At 41.5% G+C, this 21,911-nt stretch overlaps 1 protein-coding gene across 2 annotated transcripts in view; it reads right to left on the bottom strand.

Annotated features, from left to right (window-relative positions):
• The window catches only part of LOC142195043 (angiopoietin-2-like), a 53,858-nt gene that overhangs the window by 14,134 nt on the left and 17,813 nt on the right, over positions 1-21,911 (bottom strand). Inside the window, exons 3-6 of one of the 2 annotated variants that reach the window (XM_075264554.1) lie at positions 20,678-20,799; positions 18,978-19,210; positions 16,514-16,638; positions 12,436-12,537 (exon numbers count right to left, since the gene is read on the bottom strand). In XM_075264554.1, the coding sequence (XP_075120655.1) occupies positions 12,436-12,537; positions 16,514-16,638; positions 18,978-19,210; positions 20,678-20,799 (582 nt within the window). Of the gene's footprint in view, positions 1-12,435; positions 12,538-16,513; positions 16,662-18,973; positions 19,211-20,677; positions 20,800-21,911 lie in introns of both variants that reach the window. The other variant, XM_075264553.1, reaches the window with a different exon arrangement.

The raw sequence follows: 21,911 nt of genomic DNA, 5'->3' as shown, positions 1-21,911 counted from the left end.
CGACGGTGGTGCCGAGAGCAAGGATTTGGATTTTTGGACCATGGCGTGAATTACCTCTACGATGGACTCCTTGCTAGAGACGGGATACATCTCACAAAACCTGGGAAAAACATATTTGCCAGCAGACTTGCCACACTCATCAGAAGGGCTTTAAACTAGAAGAAGAGGGGATGGGAAGAAAAAAGAAAGACAAGAACATGCAGCTAAAAGACATACTAAACAAGGTTACTAGATGTGGTAAAGAGGACCCAAGACAGGATACTCAGAAGGAAATTACGAAAAAGGATGCAACAGAGCACAATCTGAAATGTTTTTACACAAACGCACAAAGCATGGGAAACAAACAAGGAGAACTAGAGCTGATGATACACAAGGAAAACTATGACGTCATCGGCATTACAGAAACCTGGTGGAACGACATGCATGATTGGAACATACAGATGGAAGGATACAACTTATTCCAAAAGAATAGAACTAATAAAAGAGGGGGTGGAGTTGCATTGTATGTTAAAAAAGAACACATCTCCACAGAAATTACAGTTTTACAGAATGATAATCTACTGGAAATTATTTGGGTAGTAATTCAAGGGAAAAACAATGATAAGGACATCATACTAGGCGTTTATTACAGACCACCAGGACAGACAGAAGACATGGATGAGATTTTTTCACAGCAAATGACCACGCTCTCAAAGAAACATGAAATAGTGATCATGGGAGACTTCAATTACCCTGACATTCATTGGGAAACCCACACAGCCAAGAGTAAAGGCTCCATCAAATTTTTATCCTCTCTAGCAGACAACTTCATTGCCCAGCTAGTAGAAGAAAACACGAGAGGAACATCCATTTTGGACCTAGTCCTAACCAACAAAGAGCACATGGTTGAGGGACTACGGGTAGCAGGGACACTGGGATTCAGCGATCATGCTATACTTGAGTTTGGGGTTGCAAGAAGAAGAAGACCTGAGAAGACACAGACTTCAATGCTCGACTTTAGCAGGGCAGACTTCAAGAGCCTGAAGGCAAGGGTTAGCAGAATTCCATGGTGCAAAATTCTTAAGCACAAAAATGCACATGAAGGGTGGGAAATCTTCCGTAGGGAAATCATTAAAGCACAGGAACTAACAATACCTAGAAGGAAGAAAAATGGGAAGCACCTAAAAATATCAGGATGGATGACCAAAAAATTACATAACCTGCTAAAAAGGAAAAAGGAAACATACAAAAAGTGGAAGATGGGAACTATACCTAAGGAAGAGTACACAGCAGTCTGCAGACTCTGCAAGACAAGCATTAAAGGAGCTAAGGCTGAACACGAATTGAAGCTTGCAAAAGAGGCAAAGAGTAAGGTAAAAGGATTTTGGGGATATGTTAAAAGCAAAAGAAAAGTGAAGGAGACCATTGGAGTCCTGAAGAATGACAAAGGAGAAACAGTTAACATGGTGGAACAGCAGGTGGAGCTACTAAATTCATATTTTGTATCCGTCTTCTCCCAAGAAACTAATGGAAATATCGACATTAATGGTGATGGAGATGAGGGGAAGGAGGACTCCAAGCTGACTATAAGCGAAGGTCTAGTAAGAGAGCACTTAGCCAAGTTACAGGAAACCAAGTCCCCAGGACCAGATGATTTACACCCTAGAGTCCTGAAAGAGATAGCAGAGGAAATAACAGAACCCCTTGCTATAATCTTCGGTAAGTCATGGGAAACAGGAGTGGTCCCTTTAGATTGGAAAAGGGCAAATGTTGTCCCCATCTACAAAAAGGGGAAAAGGGACGATCCAGGAAATTACAGGCCGGTAAGTCTGACCTCGATAGCAGGAAAAATCTTTGAGCAAATTGTCAAGGAACATTTACTTTGGTACCTGGATGGGAAGGCATTAATTAACCAGAGCCAGCACGGCTTTATGACCAATAAATCTTGTCAGACTAACCTGATTTCCTTCTACAACAAAATCACTGAATGGTTGGACCAAGGGAATGCCGTGGACATAGTATATCTTGACTTCAGTAAGGCATTTGATAAAGTATCACATAACCTTCTTATTGAAAAAATGATTAAGTATGGCTTTGACAAAAAATCAGTTAGGTGGATTCACAACTGGCTTAATGATCGGGCACAACGAGTAATACTAAATGGCTACACATCGAACTGGAAGAAAGTCAAAAGCGGGGTGCCGCAGGGCTCTGTTCTGGGCCCAGTACTTTTTAATATCTTTATAAATGATCTGGACGATGGAATTATTGGGGAACTCATAAAATTTGCAGATGATACGAAGATAGGAGGAATAGCCAACACTAGAGAGGAGAGAGAGTGTATTCAAAAGGACTTAGACACACTGGAACAATGGGCTGAGGCGAACAAAATGGTATTTAACAGGGACAAATGCAAAGTTCTACATCTGGGTAACAGAAATGTAAAAAACATATATAGTATGGGAGGAATAGAACTAAGTGATAGCATAGGGGAAAAGGACTTGGGCATAATAGTAGATCACAAATTCAACATGAGCCAACAGTGCGGTGCTGCTGCAAAAAAGGCTAATAAAATTCTGGGATGTATTAAGACAAGCATTGAATCTAGATCAAGAGAGGTCATTATTCCGCTCTACTCTTCCCTGGTCAGACCACACCTGGAATACTGTGTACAGTTCTGGGCGCCTCAATTCAAGAAAGACATCGATATATTGGAGCAAGTCCAGAGAAGAGCAACCAAAATGGTGGAAGGTCTGCAAACCATGTCCTATGAGGAGCGGCTAAAAGAACTGGGATTGTTTAGTTTGCAGAAGAGAAGGCTGAGGGGAGATTTAATAGCAGTCTACAAATATCTGAAAGGTAGTCACAGTGCAGAGGGATCTACCCTATTCTCATTAGCACAAGGAAGTACAAGAAGCAATGGGATGAAACTAAAGGGAAAGAGATACAGATTAGACATTAGGAAAAACTTTCTGACAGTGAGGGTAGTGAGAGAGTGGAATAGGCTGCCACGGGAGGTGGTGGGCGCTCCATCAATGGAAATCTTCAAGCGGAATCTGGATAAACATATAGCTGGGATGATTTAGGAAAACCTGCACTCGCAGGGGGTTGGACCCGATGGCCCTTGAGGTCCCTTCCAACTCTACCATAAGATAAGACATGTCATTAGGTAGACGAGGCCCCTGGTTCTGCAATTAGCTGATGCTGTTAATGTGTAAGTTCTTGCCTGTTCATAATTCACATATTCATTCGACTGGTTAATATATTGGCATGCTCTGCATGCTCCACATCTCCTGGTGCCTATTCTTTTGCTTCTGCCTAACCACGTCTCATTGACACTTGGTTCCAAGACACTGTGGACCAATAGATCTTTTAGATTGGAACCCCTCTTATAAGTAATGGAAGGGTGGTCCCCTATAATTGGTCCTATATCCGGGTCTGTTTTTAATATCCCCCAATAGGTTTCCAGGATATTACGGACTTCTTTGTGCGCCGCGTCATATGTGCCTATGATACGCATTTGTTCATCCCCCTCTTTGTTCTTTGGGACCAACAGCCTGGCACAATCCACTGTTGCTGAATGCTGATATGCTTTCTTAAGTTTTTCCCTTGGATACCCCCTTGAGATAAACCTCTCCTGCAGCTCACCCGCCGCCTCTAGGAAGTCCCCATATTCAGAGCAATTCCTTCTTGCCCTGAGATATTGCCCTTTAGGGATCCCCTGGCATAGGGGCAGTGGATGCCAGCTCTCCCATTTTAGCAGGCTGTTGGTAGCTGTGGGTTTTCTGAACATGTTAGTTTTCAAGCGACCATCTTCCATCTTAGTAATTGTGAGGTCCAAAAAATTAATTGTTTTTTCATGTATCTCATATGTGAAATATAGCCCCAACTCATTGGAGTTAAGTTGTTCTACAAGCTCCCTGAACCTTTTTTTGGTGTCATTCCACAGTATCAGAATATCATCTATGAATCTAAGCCATATAATGGCTGCTTCCATTCTAGTTTCCAGTTGTTCTCCAAACACAACATTCCTCTTCCACCAGCCCAGGTAGAGGTTGTCATAGGTTGGCGCACAAGGGCTGCCCATAGCCACTCCCCTGAGCTGGTGGAAGAGGTGACGGTCAAATAGAAAAAAATTATGTTCCAACACAAACTTAAGGAGTGCTACAACAAAGGCATTATGCCCCGCACATTGGTTTCTTCTGGCACTAAGGAAGCCCTCCACAGCCTCACATCCCCTGTCATGGGGGATGGAGCTGTAGAGGGCCTCCACATCCAGACTCGCCAACAGCGTATGACTTTCACACGTTACCCCCTCCAACTTTAATAGGACGTCAGATGTATCCCTTACATAAGAGGGTAAGGCCTCTACGTATGGTCTCAGTATCTCATCCGTATATTGACTGATATTCTGAGTCAGGCTCCCTATCCCTGATACTATGGGACGTCCTTTTAAAGGGTTTGTCCCTTTGTGGATTTTGGGGACACTGTAAAATGTCGCTGTTTGGGGCGTTTGTGGGCACATGTAATCAAATTCTCTCTGGTCAATGAGTCCGTTTCTTAATGCCTCCTGCAAGATATCCTTAAGTTCCCTCATATATCTATCAGTTGGATTGGATCGAAGCTTCTGATAACATTCCCCATCATCAAGGATACGTCTGCACATGTCTACGTATTGATCCCTTTTCATGACGACGACGTTGCCCCCCTTGTCTGAGGGTTTCACGACAACGTCGTCGTCATCTTGCAATGTGCGCAGACCCTCCTTTTCTTTTTCTGTCAGGTTTGAATGAATTCTGGATAGAGGAATGCGAATCTTTTTGAGCTGATCCGTGACCACCCTTAAAAAGGTATCAATTGAGGACCCATCTCCCACTGGTGGCATCTTAGTAGACGGACATTTTAGATTGGAGAAGGGGCCCTTTCCAGGTTCCCTATCCCCCTCTTCCATAAGCGCCACCAGATTTTGGAAGTCGGTCATGTCTTGCGGTGTCAGCCCCAACTCATTTCCCAGCCTTTTGTCCCGCATGTGAAAAATTTTTTTCCATTTGAGTTTGCGTACAAACAAATTTAAGTCTTTGACCCAATTGAACGTGGTTTCAGTGGTTAGAGGGTGGCCTACTGGTCTGACATATATACCAGAGCCGTCACAATTTTTAATTGAGTATAGATGCAATGGATCAGCAACAACATGTGTAAGGGCGTTTAGGGATGTAAAGTCATCATCCAGGCGCTAGAGAAAATAGGATCCAGGACATCTATTCATCACACGTTCTTTCAGGATTTTAATGTTTATTATTTAATAAAAGTTATATTTTAGCTCACACGCACTATTTTTGTATATTCCCTAACAAAGTCGATAGAAAAAATCCAGCATATCAGCAGGTATAATTAACATACTATAACTCTCATTTACTAACTAGTTTGTAAAACAGCCAAAAATGCGTCTCAGCTTGGTGCATTTTTGGTGCAGTGGTACATGTCAGCCTCTGTGTACCGCTTGTCATTTTTTTAGACAGTGGGTGGTGCAGGAACAACCCGGTACACCGTATTTACTATAATTGATGCAAGAAAACTGACGTAAGTTATGCCACAGATCTATACCAGCCTCTGACTGGGGTTGATCTGCAACCAGGCGCATCTATATGGGCTACAATTACTACAGCCTCTTAGTATCTTTAGCGAGCTGTGTGCCTGGTGGATAATGAATTAAGGCTGGTGTAAGAATCGTCAGAATTAATAAATCCCCCCTACCATGTTTTTCAAAACTACATGTATTTTTGAAAATGCTGAGTTTTTGCAGGTTTTTTTGTGTGAATGAGAATAAACAAAATCTCATTGACTTTTCTGTTACTGTAAAATACAAGGGTTTACTTTCACCTGTGCTTGTGCAGCAGCCAAACTGAATACATTTCCAGAATGTGTGGCTTTAATCTAAATCACACTTTCTCCAGGAAGCCAGCAAAATGGAAGCAGAGAAATGATTGGCTATATCAACAACTTCATCACTTTTCCATCTTATCTGTTACGCCGGGTCTCCTTCATTAGGTTTTCCAGATATTTGTATATAATCCTTATTTTCCTGAGTTCTACATTGTAAAGTTATTAGTCACCGCTGTGAATTACAGGATGTGCTTGTTCTGCATTTTGCTACTTTGCATTAATTCAGACATGTGCACAACTATAAAGATTTGGACACAGCTTGGTTTTGTCGGAAATGTTTAAATAGCTCAAAAGTTGCTACAAGTGAAATATTTTACTAGTTAAATTAATGGGCAAATGTAAAAAATGTCTTAGTATCCAAGGAAATAAGTACAACATAGCTATGAGTGGACACATTACTATGTGCTCCATGAATCAGTTAATCTCCGCTGACCCCATTTATAGGAAACATGGTGTAGTGGTATGTGTAGCTCTGTTCACTAATGGAATACAGCTCCAGCTGTCGCCAATGTATATTGTAAATTATCTCTATTTTAAGGCCCCAGGTAGTATTTTTCATTGCATTTTTGCAGATTTTCCTGTGCAGACTTCTTGTTTCCATTGCATGGGCTCAAAAGCAGATGTCAGGGGTTCAGGTGCAATGGTCATAAGGAAACCAAGGTCAGAAACCGCTATTAGACACAGCAGTGATCAGCAGACAGGGACATGGAGCAGGGGCCAAGGGTCAATAGACAGGTAACTCAGATATGCTTCAGGACAGCATAGCACCCTCTCAGGATCTAGCAAGCTAAGAATCCTTTGACCAGGCATCTCCCTGTGTAGGAAGCTGTCTTAGGCCAAACAAGTGAAACGTCAAAGTCAGGAATGGCTTGAAAAGGAATGAAAAATATAAAGGAAGTACTGAGGTTTCCCTTTGTTAAATCTACTCCTGACTTTGGCTCCAAAAACCTCAGCAAAATCTGCAAGTATTTAACTTCCAACAGAAGCAGATGGAGAGGCCGTAGGTCTGGAATAACAATTGAGGATAAAAACTTTAGTAGGTAAACATGGAAAGAATTGGGAATCCTTCAGAAATGTAGAAAGTGAAACCTATATGAAACCATGTGAATTCTTGCATCATTTTCAAAGGTCCAAGGAATCGGGAACAAACTTATAAGACTGATTCTTCATACCTATGATTCTATAATACAACAAGAGTTTATCACCAAGAGAGGTCTTTTCTTGTGAGCTGATTTCTTATTGCGCAAGAAATGGCAGTGTTTGTCTGCTAAGGGTAAAGAAAGTTTCTATAGGCAGAATTAGTGGCAGGGATTTCAGATGATACAAGGACAGGACAGTAAACCTTAAACAATGAGAAAAGTAAAGAAAACAGTTGATTCTCCAGGATGATTAAGCAAAATTCTGCTCAGGGAAGAAGAAAATTTACCCGATTGTTGTTCTAAGCAGAAATGAAGTGACGTTGCTAATCCTCTAGTGTCTGGTTAACCCTCTCAAATTAATAATAATAATAAATTTTATTTATATAGCGCCACCATATTCCGCAGCGCTGTACAATTTGTAGGGTTCAGATACAGACAGATACAAAACAAAGAACGTCATTTCACACAATGGGACTGAGGGCCCTGCTCACAAGAGCTTACAATCTATGAGGTAGAGGGGATGACACAAGAGGTAGGAGGGGCGGCATTGCTTATACAGTGTTCAGACAATTTTGTAATAGAGGTTGCAGCCATTACACAAACAAAGATTTATTGGCCGTCACTAGTAGTGTCCTTTAACATGTGGATAGAGCATGGACAAATATGTTAGGCTGAAAAGGCATCAAGAAGGGTTTGCATTAGGAATTGTGATAGGCCTGTCTGAAAAAATGCGTCTTTAGTTTGCGCTTGAAACTGTAGAAATTGGGAGTTAATCTGATTGTCCGGGGTAGAGCATTCCAGAGAAGTGGTGCAGCTCAGGAGAAGTCTTGTATACGAGCGTGGGAGGTTCTGATAATAGAGGATGTAAGTGTTAGGTCATTGAGTGAGCGGAGAACACGGGTTGGGTGGTAGACAGAGATGAGGGAGGAAATGTAGGGAGGTGCGGCATTATGGAGAGCCTTGTGGATGAGGGTGATAACTTTATATTTTATTCTATATTGAATGGGCAGCCAATGTAGCAACTGGCACAGACCAGAGGCATCGCTGTAGCGTCTAGCCTGGTAGATGAGCCTGGCCGCTGCATTCAGAATAGATTGTAGAGGGGAGAGTTTAGTGAGGGGAAGACCAATTAGTAAGGAGTTACAGTAGTCAAGGCGAGAATGAATCAGAGAGACAATAAGTGTCTTTAGTGTATCTCTGGTAAGGAAAGGACGTATTCTGGAGATATTTTTGAGGTGGAGGTGACATGAACGTGCGAGTGATTCAATATGAGGGGTGAAAGAAAGGTCTGCATCAAACATGACCCCGAGGCAGCAGGCCTGCTGCCTAGGAGTTATAGTAAGGCCTGAGACTGCAATGGATATATCAGGGACAGATCTGTTAGATGGTGGAAACAGTAGTAGTTCAGTCTTAGAGAGATTTAGTTTCAGATAGAGCGAGGACATGATATTAGAGACAGCAGAGAGACAGTCACTGGTGTTCTGTATGAGTGCAGGGGTGATGTCACGGGAAGATGTGTATAATTGGGTGTCGTCAGCATAAAGATGGTACCTGAAGCCAAATCTGGCAATGGTTTGTCCAATGGGGGCTGTGTAGAGAGAAAAGAGCAGGGGGCCTAGGACCGAGTCCTGAGGAACCCCAACAGCAAGAGAAAGAGGGGAGGAAACAGAGCCCGCAAATGATACGCTGAAAGTGCGGTCTGAGAGATAAGATGAGAACCAGGAGAGCGCAGTGTCATTGAGGCCGACTGAGCGGAGCATAGTGAGGAGGAGATGATGGTCAACAGTGTCAAAAGCTGCAGAGAGGTCCAGAAGAATAAGAAGAGAGAAATCGCCATTGGATTTAGCCGTCAGGAGATCATTGGAGACTTTTGTGAGAGCCGTTTCAGTAGAGTGCAGAGCGCGGAAACCAGATTGTAAGGGGTCAAGAAGAGAGTTAGCAGAGAGATAGCGGATTAAACGAGAATAGACCAGGCGTTCCAAGAGTTTAGAGATGAAGGGGAGGTTAGAGACGGGTCGATAGTTAGCAGCACAGGACGGGGGGTCCAGGGAGGGTTTTTTTCAATAGCGGAGTTATAACAGCATGCTTGAAGGAGGATGGGAAGATTCCAGAAGAGCGAGAGAGGTTAAATATTTTAGTAAGGTGAGTGGTGACAGCAGGCGACAGAGATTGGAGAAGGTGTGAGGGGAAGGGGTCACTACTGCAGGTTGTAGGGCGAGATGAAGAAAGTAGCTGGGAGACTTCCTCTTCTGTAACAGGTTCAAAAGATGAGAATAGACAGTCTGAGGTGCAATTGGTGAGGGGATCATTGCTATGGTAGGTGGTGGGATCAATGCCACCTGGGGCTTGGGCAGTAATTTCCTGACGGATCTTATCAATTTTAGCATGGAAATACGTGGCCAGGTCATCAGCACTAAGGTCTGTGAATGGCGTCTGCACCTTGGGTGTGAGTAAGGAGTGAAAGGTTTCAAAAAGCCTTTTAGGGTTGCTGGAGAGAGAAGAGATGAGGGCGGTGAAATAGTCTTGTTTGGCTAGGCGAAGGGCAGAACTATATGTTTTAAGCATGAACTTGAAGTGGAGGAAGTCTGCAGGTGAGCGTGATTTTCTCCAGAGACGTTCGGCACACCTAGAGCAGCGCTGAAGAAATCGTGTCTGTGACGTGTGCCAGGGCTGCTGCCTCCTATGTGGGACTTTACGAGTGGAGGGGGGAGCAACCTCATCCAATGCATTTTTAAGGGTTTCATTATAGTGACTGGTGGCCAGATTTGGACAGGAGATTGAGGAGATGGGGGACAGAGAGGACTGTAGAGTATCTGAGAGGTGCTTGGTGTCAATAGCACGCAAATTCCTATATGTGTGATGGGTAGGGGTATCTTGTGAAGGGGAGAGGGCACTGATGGTGAGAGACAGAAGGTTATGATCAGAGAGCGGCAGAGAAGAGTTAGAAAATTTAGATACTGTGAGGAGTCGATGGAAGACAAGATCAATCATGTTTCCATCTACATGTGTAGCAGAAGAAGAACATTGTGAAAGACCAAGAGAAGTGGTTAATGAGAGAAACTGTGAGGCAGCTGGGGAGTGAGGGGTGTCAATAGGGATGTTAAAGTCACCCATAATAAGGGTAGGAATTTCACTGGATAAGAAGTGGGGAAGCCAAGAGGCAAAGTGGTCCAAAAATTGGTAGGGTGAGGCAGGTGGACGGTAGATCACGGCTACACGTAAGGAGAGTGGGCGGAAAAGTCTGATAGCATGGACTTCAAATGAGGAGCATGTGAGTGAGGGGACCAGGGGAATGGACTGAAAAATGCACTGTGGTGACAAGAGTAAGCCTACCCCACCACCCTGCCTGTTGTCAGGCCTAGAGGTATGTGAGAATTGTAGGCCACCTTGAGACAGAGCAGCAGGGGAGGCTGTGTCTGCCTGCTGGATCCAAGTTTCAGTAAGGGCGAGCAGGCTGGGGGATTTACTAAGGAATAAGTCATTAATGTATTCTAGTTTGTTACACAATGAGCGGGCGTTCCAGAGAGAGCAGCTAAAAGAGACAGGGGAGAGGTGAGGAGAAGGAACACGGTAAATATTGATGAGGTTTGTAGGCCTTCTATTTGTGCAGGAAGAAGAGTTAGTGAAGGAAGGAGGGCTGGGGTTGGGAGAGATGTCTCCAGCAGCTAGGAGGAGTAACATGGACAGAGACAGAAGGTGGTTCAGGGATTTACGTGGGCGCTTCTGTTTGGTGTCACTGCTAAAAGAAATAAATTAGTTGTTGAACTGCGGTTAATAGGCAGAAGAGAAGACAAGCTTGTTGTTGAATGTTCCACAAAGAACTCTCTATATCATGAAGTAAACTGAACTCCTCAAACTAATACGATATGCATCATGATCACGATCATGTGGGAGGCGATATTTTTATGAACAAATGATCCAGATGAGGAAGACCAAACGGATAAAAGAAGCCAATCCTTGAGAACCTGACCACTGAAACCCAGGTATTGTAACACATAGATATATGGAAGGTGGCAGGAACCTGCTATTCATTAGTAAATATGTACAAAAAGGAATTTTGATGCTGTAAAACAATGAACACTGTTGCTTCTGGTTTAATATCATTATAATGATTAACTGCTTATCCGATCCTCTATGGACTATATACATCTGGTCAGTGTTTAGCTTTGAAAGGATGTACTGGTAGAGTTTGCAGCTGCATGGAATTGTGCAGCTGTCAGTGTCAGCTTTATTTCTGTTCTGTGATGTTGCAAATGCCCCCCCCCCCCAAAGGTCTATTACAATTTCATGGGGTTTCACAATGTTTTTAAAAAATTAAGACAAAAAACAAACAAACAAAATAATGCAATTATCAAGGCCCACATAACATTTTGTAGCTCTGACAACTACGGCACAAAACTATGCATCACCATAACCGTAACTAACAGGGAAAACTACTAAGAAAAAACATGAAATGATACATGGTATAATTCATCTCTAGTTATGTCAGCAGGATTAACTGCTAAACTGCTACCTTAAGCAGCACCATTACTGTCTGGAGAGCAGCTACAAGCAATAGTATGACATTACAGGAAGAAGGGCAGGACTTAGACTCCATTCTTTATAATGTTACTTATTCTGAGGGATATACCCTCAAAATGGAGGAACCGGTTGCGCGCTCCTTTCGGTGGAATGAAATGCTGGTACCCTGATGTAACAATAATGTGATTTATTTAAGATAGCGCTTTTCAGGGTCCTTTGGTACTCCAGAGGCACCACCCCTTCATCAGATCTTTAGTGTTCGGTGTTCAGAAGTGTACACCATATCGTATACACTTCTGAACACCAAACACTAAAGATCTGATGAAGGGGTGGTGCCTCTGGAGTACCAAAGGACCCTGAAATGCGCTATCTTAAATAAATCACTTTGTTGTTACATCAGCGTGCCAGCATTTCATTCCACCGAAAGGAGCGTGTAACCGGTTCCTCCATTTTGAGGGTATATCCCTCAGAATAAGTTGCATTTATACCGTTCGACCCAAGAGTCGTAAGCCGAAGACGCTGCCCTACAAATTCGGTGACTAATACCTGATTACGTATCATAAAGGCATAAGACAAGGTAACTGACTGTGAAATCTACAAGATCTCATATGCCTACAATCAGGAGGGCATTATACATGAGAAAGAATGGGAAGCTGCTTTGTGCACTATCCATAATATTGTATTTACTTACATATATCTTCATTGCATTCACACATATAAGGTTTCATTCGATTGCAAAATCTATCTTATTACATTGTTTTTATTTATTTATTATATTATTTATTATTTTAGTGAGTGTACTGTATTATATCAAATGTAAACGATTGGAAAATATTTCATGTTAACACCTTACTATTTTGTATTCTTTCCAATTCCGATGGAAATCCACTGATCCATCCTTGCGATGCTGAATGACAGTCCACCCTCCTCCATTAGTATCCATATCACAAAAAGCCTGCAGAAGATATTATACAACAGTTAGGATTGTGTTCTTTACTATATACCTAATATAGCACTAGTGAATACAACTTCAAACTTTATCGAGATACTATTAAAAACACACCTACATATAGTGATGACAAACTATGGAAGAATGTATATTCCCTATAATGATTGATGTAACTCCATCCTATCCATTCAGGTAGCTCACAGATGGATCTACCGTAGGGAACTAATTTTTAATCCTATATTACCAATGTAAGGCACTATGGGTTAATGATAAAAGCACCCTGTAAATGCTGCCCAATAACACTAAGAAGCTATCTAAATATTGTGGTTGCCAATGAGGTTGCAATGTGGCGACAACACAAGCCAAGTTACCAAGCGGCCAGATTCTTAGGTATGGCTATATTCACATTTGGGGTGAAGCTGCGTTTTTAGGGACCCTGCAGGATATACCAGGGGTGGTTGCAGACTTGTAACATGTTCCTAATAGCTGATTAACCCCCCAAAAAGTTAGTACCGCCAATATAACTAGCACAAAGTGTTACTGAGTAGCTCTTCAAGTAATACAGCAATCCTCTGACATAAATAAAGCAGTCAGTGGACCAAATACGGGTGTTGAAACTACACTCAAGTTAGGTCACTACTGAGACAGGTTCATATTAGATATACAATGCTACTCTAGGTCAACACCCAGGATCAGCAATGGTTAAATAATCAGCTGCATGGATCTGATAATAAGCCCGTGCACTGTGTAGCCATATGATCCGCTAAATCTGGGGTTCTCAAACTGCGGCCCGTGGGCCACATGCGGCCCGCCAAGCACTTCTGTCTGGCCCCGCCGACAACACCGGCAGGTGTGCATTTATAATGAAACTCCTGGGGAGCTTGGGCAAGGCCATGGAGTGCACTTCACTTTACCTATGGAAGGGCACCGCTCCCGATGGTCTGAGGACCCCTGTGCTAAATGCACCCTCAAAAGGGTATATAGTTAGGTATATAGTTTAGAAGAGACCATCTTTGTGTATATTGTGTTCTTTACTAGAATAACATCATGTTATTATAATGTTAGCATAAAGTCTAACTCAGTGAGTTTAATGGATGGCCCCCAATAAATGTGTGTATTAGAACAGTCCTCTTCTTTAATGAACGTGGTTTCATCTTGGCTGAAATACGGTTAATCATTGTTACACCGTACAGTGGTCCAAGAGCAACTACCACAGTAAACAGACATTTCCTGTGATGGTTACGAGAAATGTGAATAAACATTACCTTCTGGGCTTCACTGCTAGCTTTTTGTCGTTCTTTTATCATATTGGGTCTGAGTTTGTGTTTTTTTAAGGTTATATCATGTTTTTTAAGGGTTTTTGCTCAGTCCAGATGGATTGACTTTTTATTACTATTTTATCCTGTAAACTTTTATTCTATACAATCTGCATGTACAGTATATGTAATAAAATGTAAATTACTATGTTTATTATTGAAATGAATTGGTGTAATATTTCTTTATATTTAAATTAACCAGCCACCACTTTCCAATGTGAAAAAGCAGAATGATGATGATGATGATGATTATTATTATTATAGTTTATTTATATAGCACTATAGCACAACACTATTGTATTGTGTATGCAATACACAAAATATACAAACAAATATAATACTAACTAGATTTACTAGATGGCGGGAACAGGTTGTGGATCACTTTGTATGTTAGCATTAGTAACCAGAACTCTATTCTCTGGGCAATGGGTAGCCAGTGAAGGGATTGGCAGAGGGAAGCGGCCAATGAAGAACGGGGGTGGGGAGAGGTGTATTAAGCAAGCAGTACAGTTTAAGGTGGACTGGAGGGGGGCAAGAGTATTCACTGGGAGGCCATGGAGTAGGGTGTTACAGTAATCTAAGCAGGAGATTATGAGGACATGGACTAGTATCTTTGCAGTTTCGGGGTTGAGGAAGGAGCTGATTTGATGGATGTTCTTGAGTTGGATAAAGAAGAGATGTAGGTCAATGGAAGAGAATTAACTTCCTATATGACTTGATATTCCCTAGAGCACATGTTGTTAGCTGGTACACCATGCAAGTAATGCATTTCAATGATGGTTTATTTTTTATAGTGTCAGATTTAAAGGGATTCTATCATTAGAATCCCTTTTTGAACAAAGATCACGTTGAAATAGCCTTTAGAAAGGCAATTCTTCTCCTACCTTTATTATTCTGATCCGCGTCACCGTTCCAGTGTAATTTCATTTTTCTTCCGTATGCAAATGAGTCTTCAGAAAGCACAGGGTGGTGTCCCCTGTGTTGCCTGAAGACTCTCCAGCAATGCCTCCATCTTCTTTGGCAAACGCCTCCATCTTCTTTGGCAAACGCCTCTATGCCGCGTCATCCTCAACGTCATCTCCTGGCGAGCCTGCATTCAAGATTGAACTCCCACGCATGCTCAGTTGGCTCTTCCATTGGGCTTTGGGCAGAGTTGACTGTGCATGTCTTTTTAGTCTATTTACTGTGGCCGTTTACAGGCGCAGGGAGATGACGCTGAGGATGACACGGCAGAGAAGCGTTTGCTGAAGAAGATGGAGGCGTCTCTAGAAAGTCTTAATGCAGCACAGGGGACACCACCTTTGTGAGCAAAAGGGGAACACCCCTTGTGCTTTCTGAAGACTCATTTGCATATGGAGGAAAAATGAAATTACAACGGTATGGCGGTGCGAATCAGAATAATAAAGGTAAGAGAAGAATAGCCTTTCTAAAGACTATTCCAACGTGGTCTTTATTCAAAAAGGGATTCTAATGATAGAATCCCTTTAAAGAAATCAGGACCAATGATGGAACTGTTCAGTTCATCCATAGTAATAGTATAGTATCTGATGCCCGAGAGCTCTGTTCCAGCGACACCTCCATCTTCAGCAGCAACCCCGTCTCTTCTGTCTTCCGATGTGGTCCAACTTCTGACACCTGCGCAGTAGGCTCCTGTATTGAACTACAAGAGCAAGAGCGGCCTCCAAAAAATGGCTGCCGGCCGCCGGCCATTTTTGGGTGGCTGCTCTTGCTCTTATAGTTCAATACAGGAGTGTACTGCGGCCGGCGCCCATTTTTGGGAGGCCGCTGTATGCTCCTGCATTGAACTGCGCAGGCGTCGGAAGTTAAACCGCGTTGGAAGACAGAAGAGGCGGGGTTGCAGTGGGGATGTCCCCATCGCCGTTTGAGCGCTGGGGCCCACCCTCATTGCTGCGGAGAGCTCATTAGCATACCGGTAAAAAAACGGTATTTCTAAGGAACGCCGCAGCGGAGACCACGTCTAAAGGTAAGAGACTTCTTAAGGCTATTCCGGCGTGGTAATTAGAAAAAATTTGGGTTTAGTGGTAGAATCCCTTTTCAAATGAATGGGTTTTAAAGCTGATGGCCATCAAGACGTCCCCTGCCTAGTTTCCCCGCAGCAGACAGTGGCGATAGTGTTAACGCCCCTTTAGTGACAGATGTTTATGTCCCCCTGTGGAGAGGAAGAACAAGAAAGCTGATAATGCTTCCCTGTCCATAATGCCCCCTTCCAGGAATTATTTCAATTATGGTACTTTATATGATACATCACTATTTTTTTTTTAAAAAAAAAACAAAAACTAAACTATTTAACTCCCAATAATTATACGGTTTTATATTATTCTATTCACACATCTCAATGCCTTTTTTGAAACCTGTTTTTTATCACTATTTTTTATTTGGTAATCTGGATATCCATGCATTTTATCTTCGTAACATCCATTCTATTACCCTGTAAGTACATTGTCACATCCAGATTTTGTCACGAGAACACCAGATACATTGTAGCTTTATGCTTTCTTTAGTTGGTTCTTTTTTATGCAGTTGTTAAGTGTGGAAATGGGTCTTACATACATTAACTATTACATACATTAACATAAATATTTGTAAACTCTAATTCCAAGAAACAAGATGAAAAGAATAGAAGAAAAGTGTAGATTATTACTAACCTGAATTGATTCTGTGGAGTTTGGGAAGTGCAAAGTGTAAACTCCACTTGACGTCAGACCAGCTTTATAAGCGTCTGCACAGTCTCGAAAGCTCAGTTGCTCCTCTTTTGAAATTACTGAAATATCTGGAAAATCAAAAGATAGATTACTTGCAGTAATAAGCCTGAGACAGGGAACAAGAAATAGCAAAATAGTGTCTTAGGCTAAGGCCCCACGTTGCGGAAAAGCAGCTTTTTTTGTTGCAGATTTTGCTGAGTGTTTTTTTTTTTTTTTTTTTAACAAAGTCAGGAGCAGAATAAGGAGAAGAGAGTATAAGAAGCTTCCTCTATATTTCGCATTCCTTTTGAAGCCATTCATGGCTCAAAAAAAAATGCAGCAAAATCTGCAACAAAAAAAGCTGCGTTTTTGCAACATGGAACCTCAGCCTCATTTGTTTTTGCTATGGTTATTATGGGTTTCTTTAAGTGTTATCAATTCAATATATAATATTTGAGCATTGGTAACATTATATATAAAGCTGTTTTGCCAAGACTATTATAGCAAGCCTATATATCAAAACTTAGTGAGTGTAGTAACAACCAATGCAGGAGTTTAAAAGATGGGCATTTGTTGTCAGACAGTCTCCTAGAAAAAATATTTAACTAGATTATAGCTCAATAGAATATTTCACAATATGTTTATTATTATTTTATGAATAATGATCATAATTAGAGATGAGTGAGTAGTACTCGATCGAGTAGGTATTTGATCGAATACTACGGTATTCGAAATACTCGTACTCGATCGAGTACCACTCGCTGTTCGAATGGAAAAGTTCGATGCAGAACCAGCATTGATTGGCCGAATGCTATACAGTCGGCCAATCAATGCTGGTTCTTCTCCTACCTTTAGAAGTCTTCTCCGTGCAGCTTCCCCGCGGCGTCTTCCGGCTCTGAATTCACTCTGCCAGGCATCGGGCCTGGGCAGAGCCGACTGTCCGCTTGTAGTGTGGACATGCCGATGCCTGGCAGAGAGAATGAAGAGCCGGAAGACGCCGCGGGACGCTGCAAGGAGAAGACTGCACGGAGGATCCAGCCCGACCCTCACTCGTGGACTTGGTAAGTATAATTTGATCGAACGTTGCCTACCCCTGAAACGAGCATTTTCCCCCATAGAGTATAATAGGGTTCGATATTTGATTTGAGTAGTCGAATATTGAGGGGCTACTCGAAACGAATATCGAACCTCGGACATTTTACTGTTCGCTCATCTCTATTCATAATGAATATTTCAATTTAGGGGAGAGAACACAATCATATAATCCAGTAACTGTTCACAAATCTGACATTGATTGTTATAAAGGCCTGCAAAGATTGCAGGGTTCATGCAGCTTTGGTTGAGAAGGAACAATATTTCCTGGAACTTGTTCTAGTATGAAATGGGGAAATTGTCGGGCCCAGGCTTTTACCTTTAGGGAGGCTAGATAGTATTTTGGAAAATTCTTGGAGTGTGAAGTGTGAATCTTTGCTCGAGTTATAGGCCCATATCCCTCCAAAACACTGGCTTTAAATGATAGGCTAAGGGTTGGTTCACATCTGCTTTTGTATTCCATTTGTGGAGAATCCGAACGGACTACATAGACTATAATGGGGTCTGTGTGCTTTTACAGCCCAGCACTTGCAATTGCCTTTGTTTTCCATTGGGGAGGGGGGATCTCCATGTAGACTCTCCCCGGACAGAATACAAAAGCAGATGTGAACAGGGCACAAAAGCAACTGGCTTACAGTTGCATTGGTACTGGGGGACATGATTGACCCAATGCAAATGGGATTTGTTCCAGATAGTGAAGGCAGGTTTAATATTGTGAGACTGATTCATGCCATTTACTATGCTAAAAACACTTCATTGTGCTTGTCCTTTTCAGCACAGATTCTAAGAAAGCTTTTGATTGGGTAGAGGCCTCAGGAAGAAAGTCAGGGAAGCCCCAGGTAGTGACGCCCCCTTTTGCCTTCTTGAGGTCACTGATTTACCTCAGCTGTCACGTGCGTCGAGTACTTTCACCACAAGACAAGCTGCATGACTGGACTGAACGGGGAGGCGCTAATCATTGGGGACAGATGAGTATGGTTTTCATTTATTTTTTATTTTTTCACTTTTCTGGCTTAATTAATAAATAAAATTTTAGCCTGGACAACCCCTTTAGCGTTCCACAACAAAAAAAGTGATGTGGGAAAAAACGTAGTGGCAACGTATCACTGTTTTTCCCACATCGCTTTTCACAAAACGTTCAGAGAGGTTTCTGTAGGTATAACTGCAGAATTTACGCCACGTGATGCCTTGGCCTTAAGTTTGATTGATTGCTGAGGATTGTGGAGGCTAGAGAGAAAATTCCAATTGTGCTTGAACTTAAGTTGGTGAAAGTGTGAAGGTGGTGAAAAGTCCTGTTAAGTTCCTCTTTAAAACACAGAAACATTTGACTACTAACGGTTATATTGTGTAACCAGGTTGGTGAGTTGGTCCACAGTCTCCATGATTAATGTCTGCTGTCTTTGTAGCATGGTGTTGTTTTGCATTGCTTCACTGAGTTGTTCTCCCAGTTCTTCAATGACTTGACTCTGCTTGGAAAGTAACTCATCTACATGAAGTTTCTCAGCTCTCAATACTTTTATTTCTTCTTTGTGTTGTTCCTCCATTTCCAAAACTTTATTCTCTAGAAAACTGGAATTGCAAAGACTGCTTTAATATCCATTAAACAGAGCTCCTGTCCTATTATAATGCTGACATGAAGATGCAGCAGATCTGAATTTAACATCTTCTTTTATCACACTAAAATAAGTTAAAGGAAAAACAAAATATCTATAAACTCATATTGCACTCGACAATGTTGTGGAATAATTGAATACAGCTGACCTAAAACTATGGTAGGCTTAAATGGTCACTGGTATACAGAAATGATATGAGGGCAAAATATGCCCATTAAATGTCTAGGAATCAGTTCATTATGGTGAATTATGTGTTAAGCACAGAAAGATCTGAAGATTCCACTGGTATATTATTAGACATGACAGGGAAAATTTCATGAGGTTTTTGAACTTTACAACTATGCATTTCTACGTCATTCATACTTTAAGGGCGGGGGCCCCACATGACGGAAACCACACATCCACACATTGTGGACATGCTACGATTTCCAAAACGGTCAACGGACGCAGCATGTCAATTATACCTACGGCAATTTCCCTACAGGTATAATTGAAGCAGAAAGGCCACAGAAGTTTCCTTTGGCTGCCTTCACATGGAGTAACGCTCCGCTCATTCTGACACATAAACACGTGTCAGAGTCAGCAGTGTAAAACAGAATCCCTTTGACTTCAATGGGTTCGGTCTTACGCGCGCTACCCATTTAACTCAATGGAAGGCTTTTTTTTACCTATTGCTTTCAATGTGATACGCATGTTGTGATCACGTTTTACTCCACTCACTCTGACACGTGTTTACGTGTCAGAATGAGCGGAGCGTTAACTCTGTGTGAAAGCACCCTGTGAACTGTGAATGAGATAAAAAAACAATTTCTATAATTAGGGTCAGTGATATTTAAAAGGCAGTAGTCCATTAAAGGGAGTTTGCCAGCAGGAAAATCAACATCAAACTAATGACAGTACCTTTTTCAGCTAACTTTCATATGATAAAAAAAAAATCATGAAAAGGTAGATGCAATGATGAAAAGAAAGGCATCTTTGGAAAGTGTAGAAGCAGGCCTACAAGGTATTGTCATTAGTTTCACATAGAGTTTTCTGTTGACATAGTCCCTTTTAATTAACGTGAATACACAGTACAAATACCTGACAGCAATTAACATGGTATATAGCATTAAATGTTCTGAAAGTAATATTATAATATGTGACTTATTCTTTATTTTAACCTCTTACTGACTGAACTGTTTTAGACCTTAACGAGGATCAGTCAGCAAGAACAAAATGCTAAATGCCATACCACATTTGATTCTAGCTGTGCCCATGAACATCCACCCATTCAAAAGATATGACCCCTGGAAAGTTATATGTGATCTAGCCCTCAAGTCTATACGTTAGTCACTAGCAGGTTAATATTTACTTGTGTTAAAATAATATGAATTAACAAAATATTTCACATAATCAACATCAAAATTCAGATGAAGGTTTGCACCTGTTCTTTTCACGCAAGTTACTGATTTCTTGACTCTGCAATAGCATTGCTTTTTCTAGCTTGATTGTGAATATGGAATTTTCCAATAATTGGATCTCCAGCCTATTTGTCTGGTTAAGGACCTGTCATTTAGACACATATAATAAGAAATAAAGGGGGAAAAAATAATTTAGTAGACGTAAAATGTCCAAACTTCTTTACATACAGAAATGTTTCCACTTCCAGTCATTAAAGCTATACTGAACAGAACATTATGGGAAAGTAGAACAATGTGGAGAATAAAAATATTATATTTGTTTACCTAGATGATATTTAGCAATATAAAATTACTTATATACTCATACACACACATATACCTGTATATAAAGATACATTTTTTATAAATGTTTGTATTGAAAAAATGGTATGTTATTTTAACAACCTGCTGTTAAAGCCCACAGGCAACAAGAAAAGAAAGCAAAAAGAGGGAGGGAAGGGAAAGAAGAGTGGGTCACAAAGGGGGGCTGTACAAAAAAAAGGGCTCTGAGTTGCCATTGGAGATGTTCCAGTAGATGAGGTCTAGTTTAACAACAGCTAGGAGAAGTTCAAATGAACACTCATGAGAACACGAAAAAGTGATATTACAATGCTGCAAGTAAAGTAGATTCATCATGTTGTTATCACCAGGGAGAGATATGTTAAATGCCTAACTGGTGGATCACAGGTTTGATGTTCAGGGAATGGTGTAAAGGAGAGAAGAGTAGTAATCGTTAGATAAGGGGTTGAAGATGCACAGACTACAAGAATCCTACCTAGTTGGATACAGAGGGCAGTGGTTTTGAGTAAATGAGCAAAAGGGGCCCAGCTGGGTGTTAAGGGGTAAACACTCTTGGGCGTCTGTGTGTGGATAAATACTAGAACCCTATTCCAAAGCGATTTAATTACTGGGCATGATCAAACACCAAAGATGTAGCTATATGGGGTGCAGAGACAGTAAATAATACTAGACCCTGGAAGTTCAGGAGGCCTAAAGGCTTTTCTACAAAACAACAACACACCAATTATATAGATAGCAAAAGGTAAGTGGGGACCCATTACCTATTTTACATTGGGGCCTAAAAGCTTAAAAGTTATTGCTCAGTCAAAGACAGTGGTACATATCAGCCACCAAGTTGGGGTTGGTATATTCTTTATGTGGAAGTTTTGCAGGGGGTGAGGTAGTCTGTGTGTCTCATTTTCAAAAAACATTTCCCAG

Source organism: Leptodactylus fuscus, chromosome 2 (genome assembly GCF_031893055.1).
Source record: "Leptodactylus fuscus isolate aLepFus1 chromosome 2, aLepFus1.hap2, whole genome shotgun sequence".
Classification (NCBI taxonomy): Eukaryota; Metazoa; Chordata; class Amphibia; order Anura; family Leptodactylidae; genus Leptodactylus; species Leptodactylus fuscus.
Note: the sequence above shows the minus strand (reverse complement) of the source record. Positions and strands in the feature narration are given on the sequence as shown.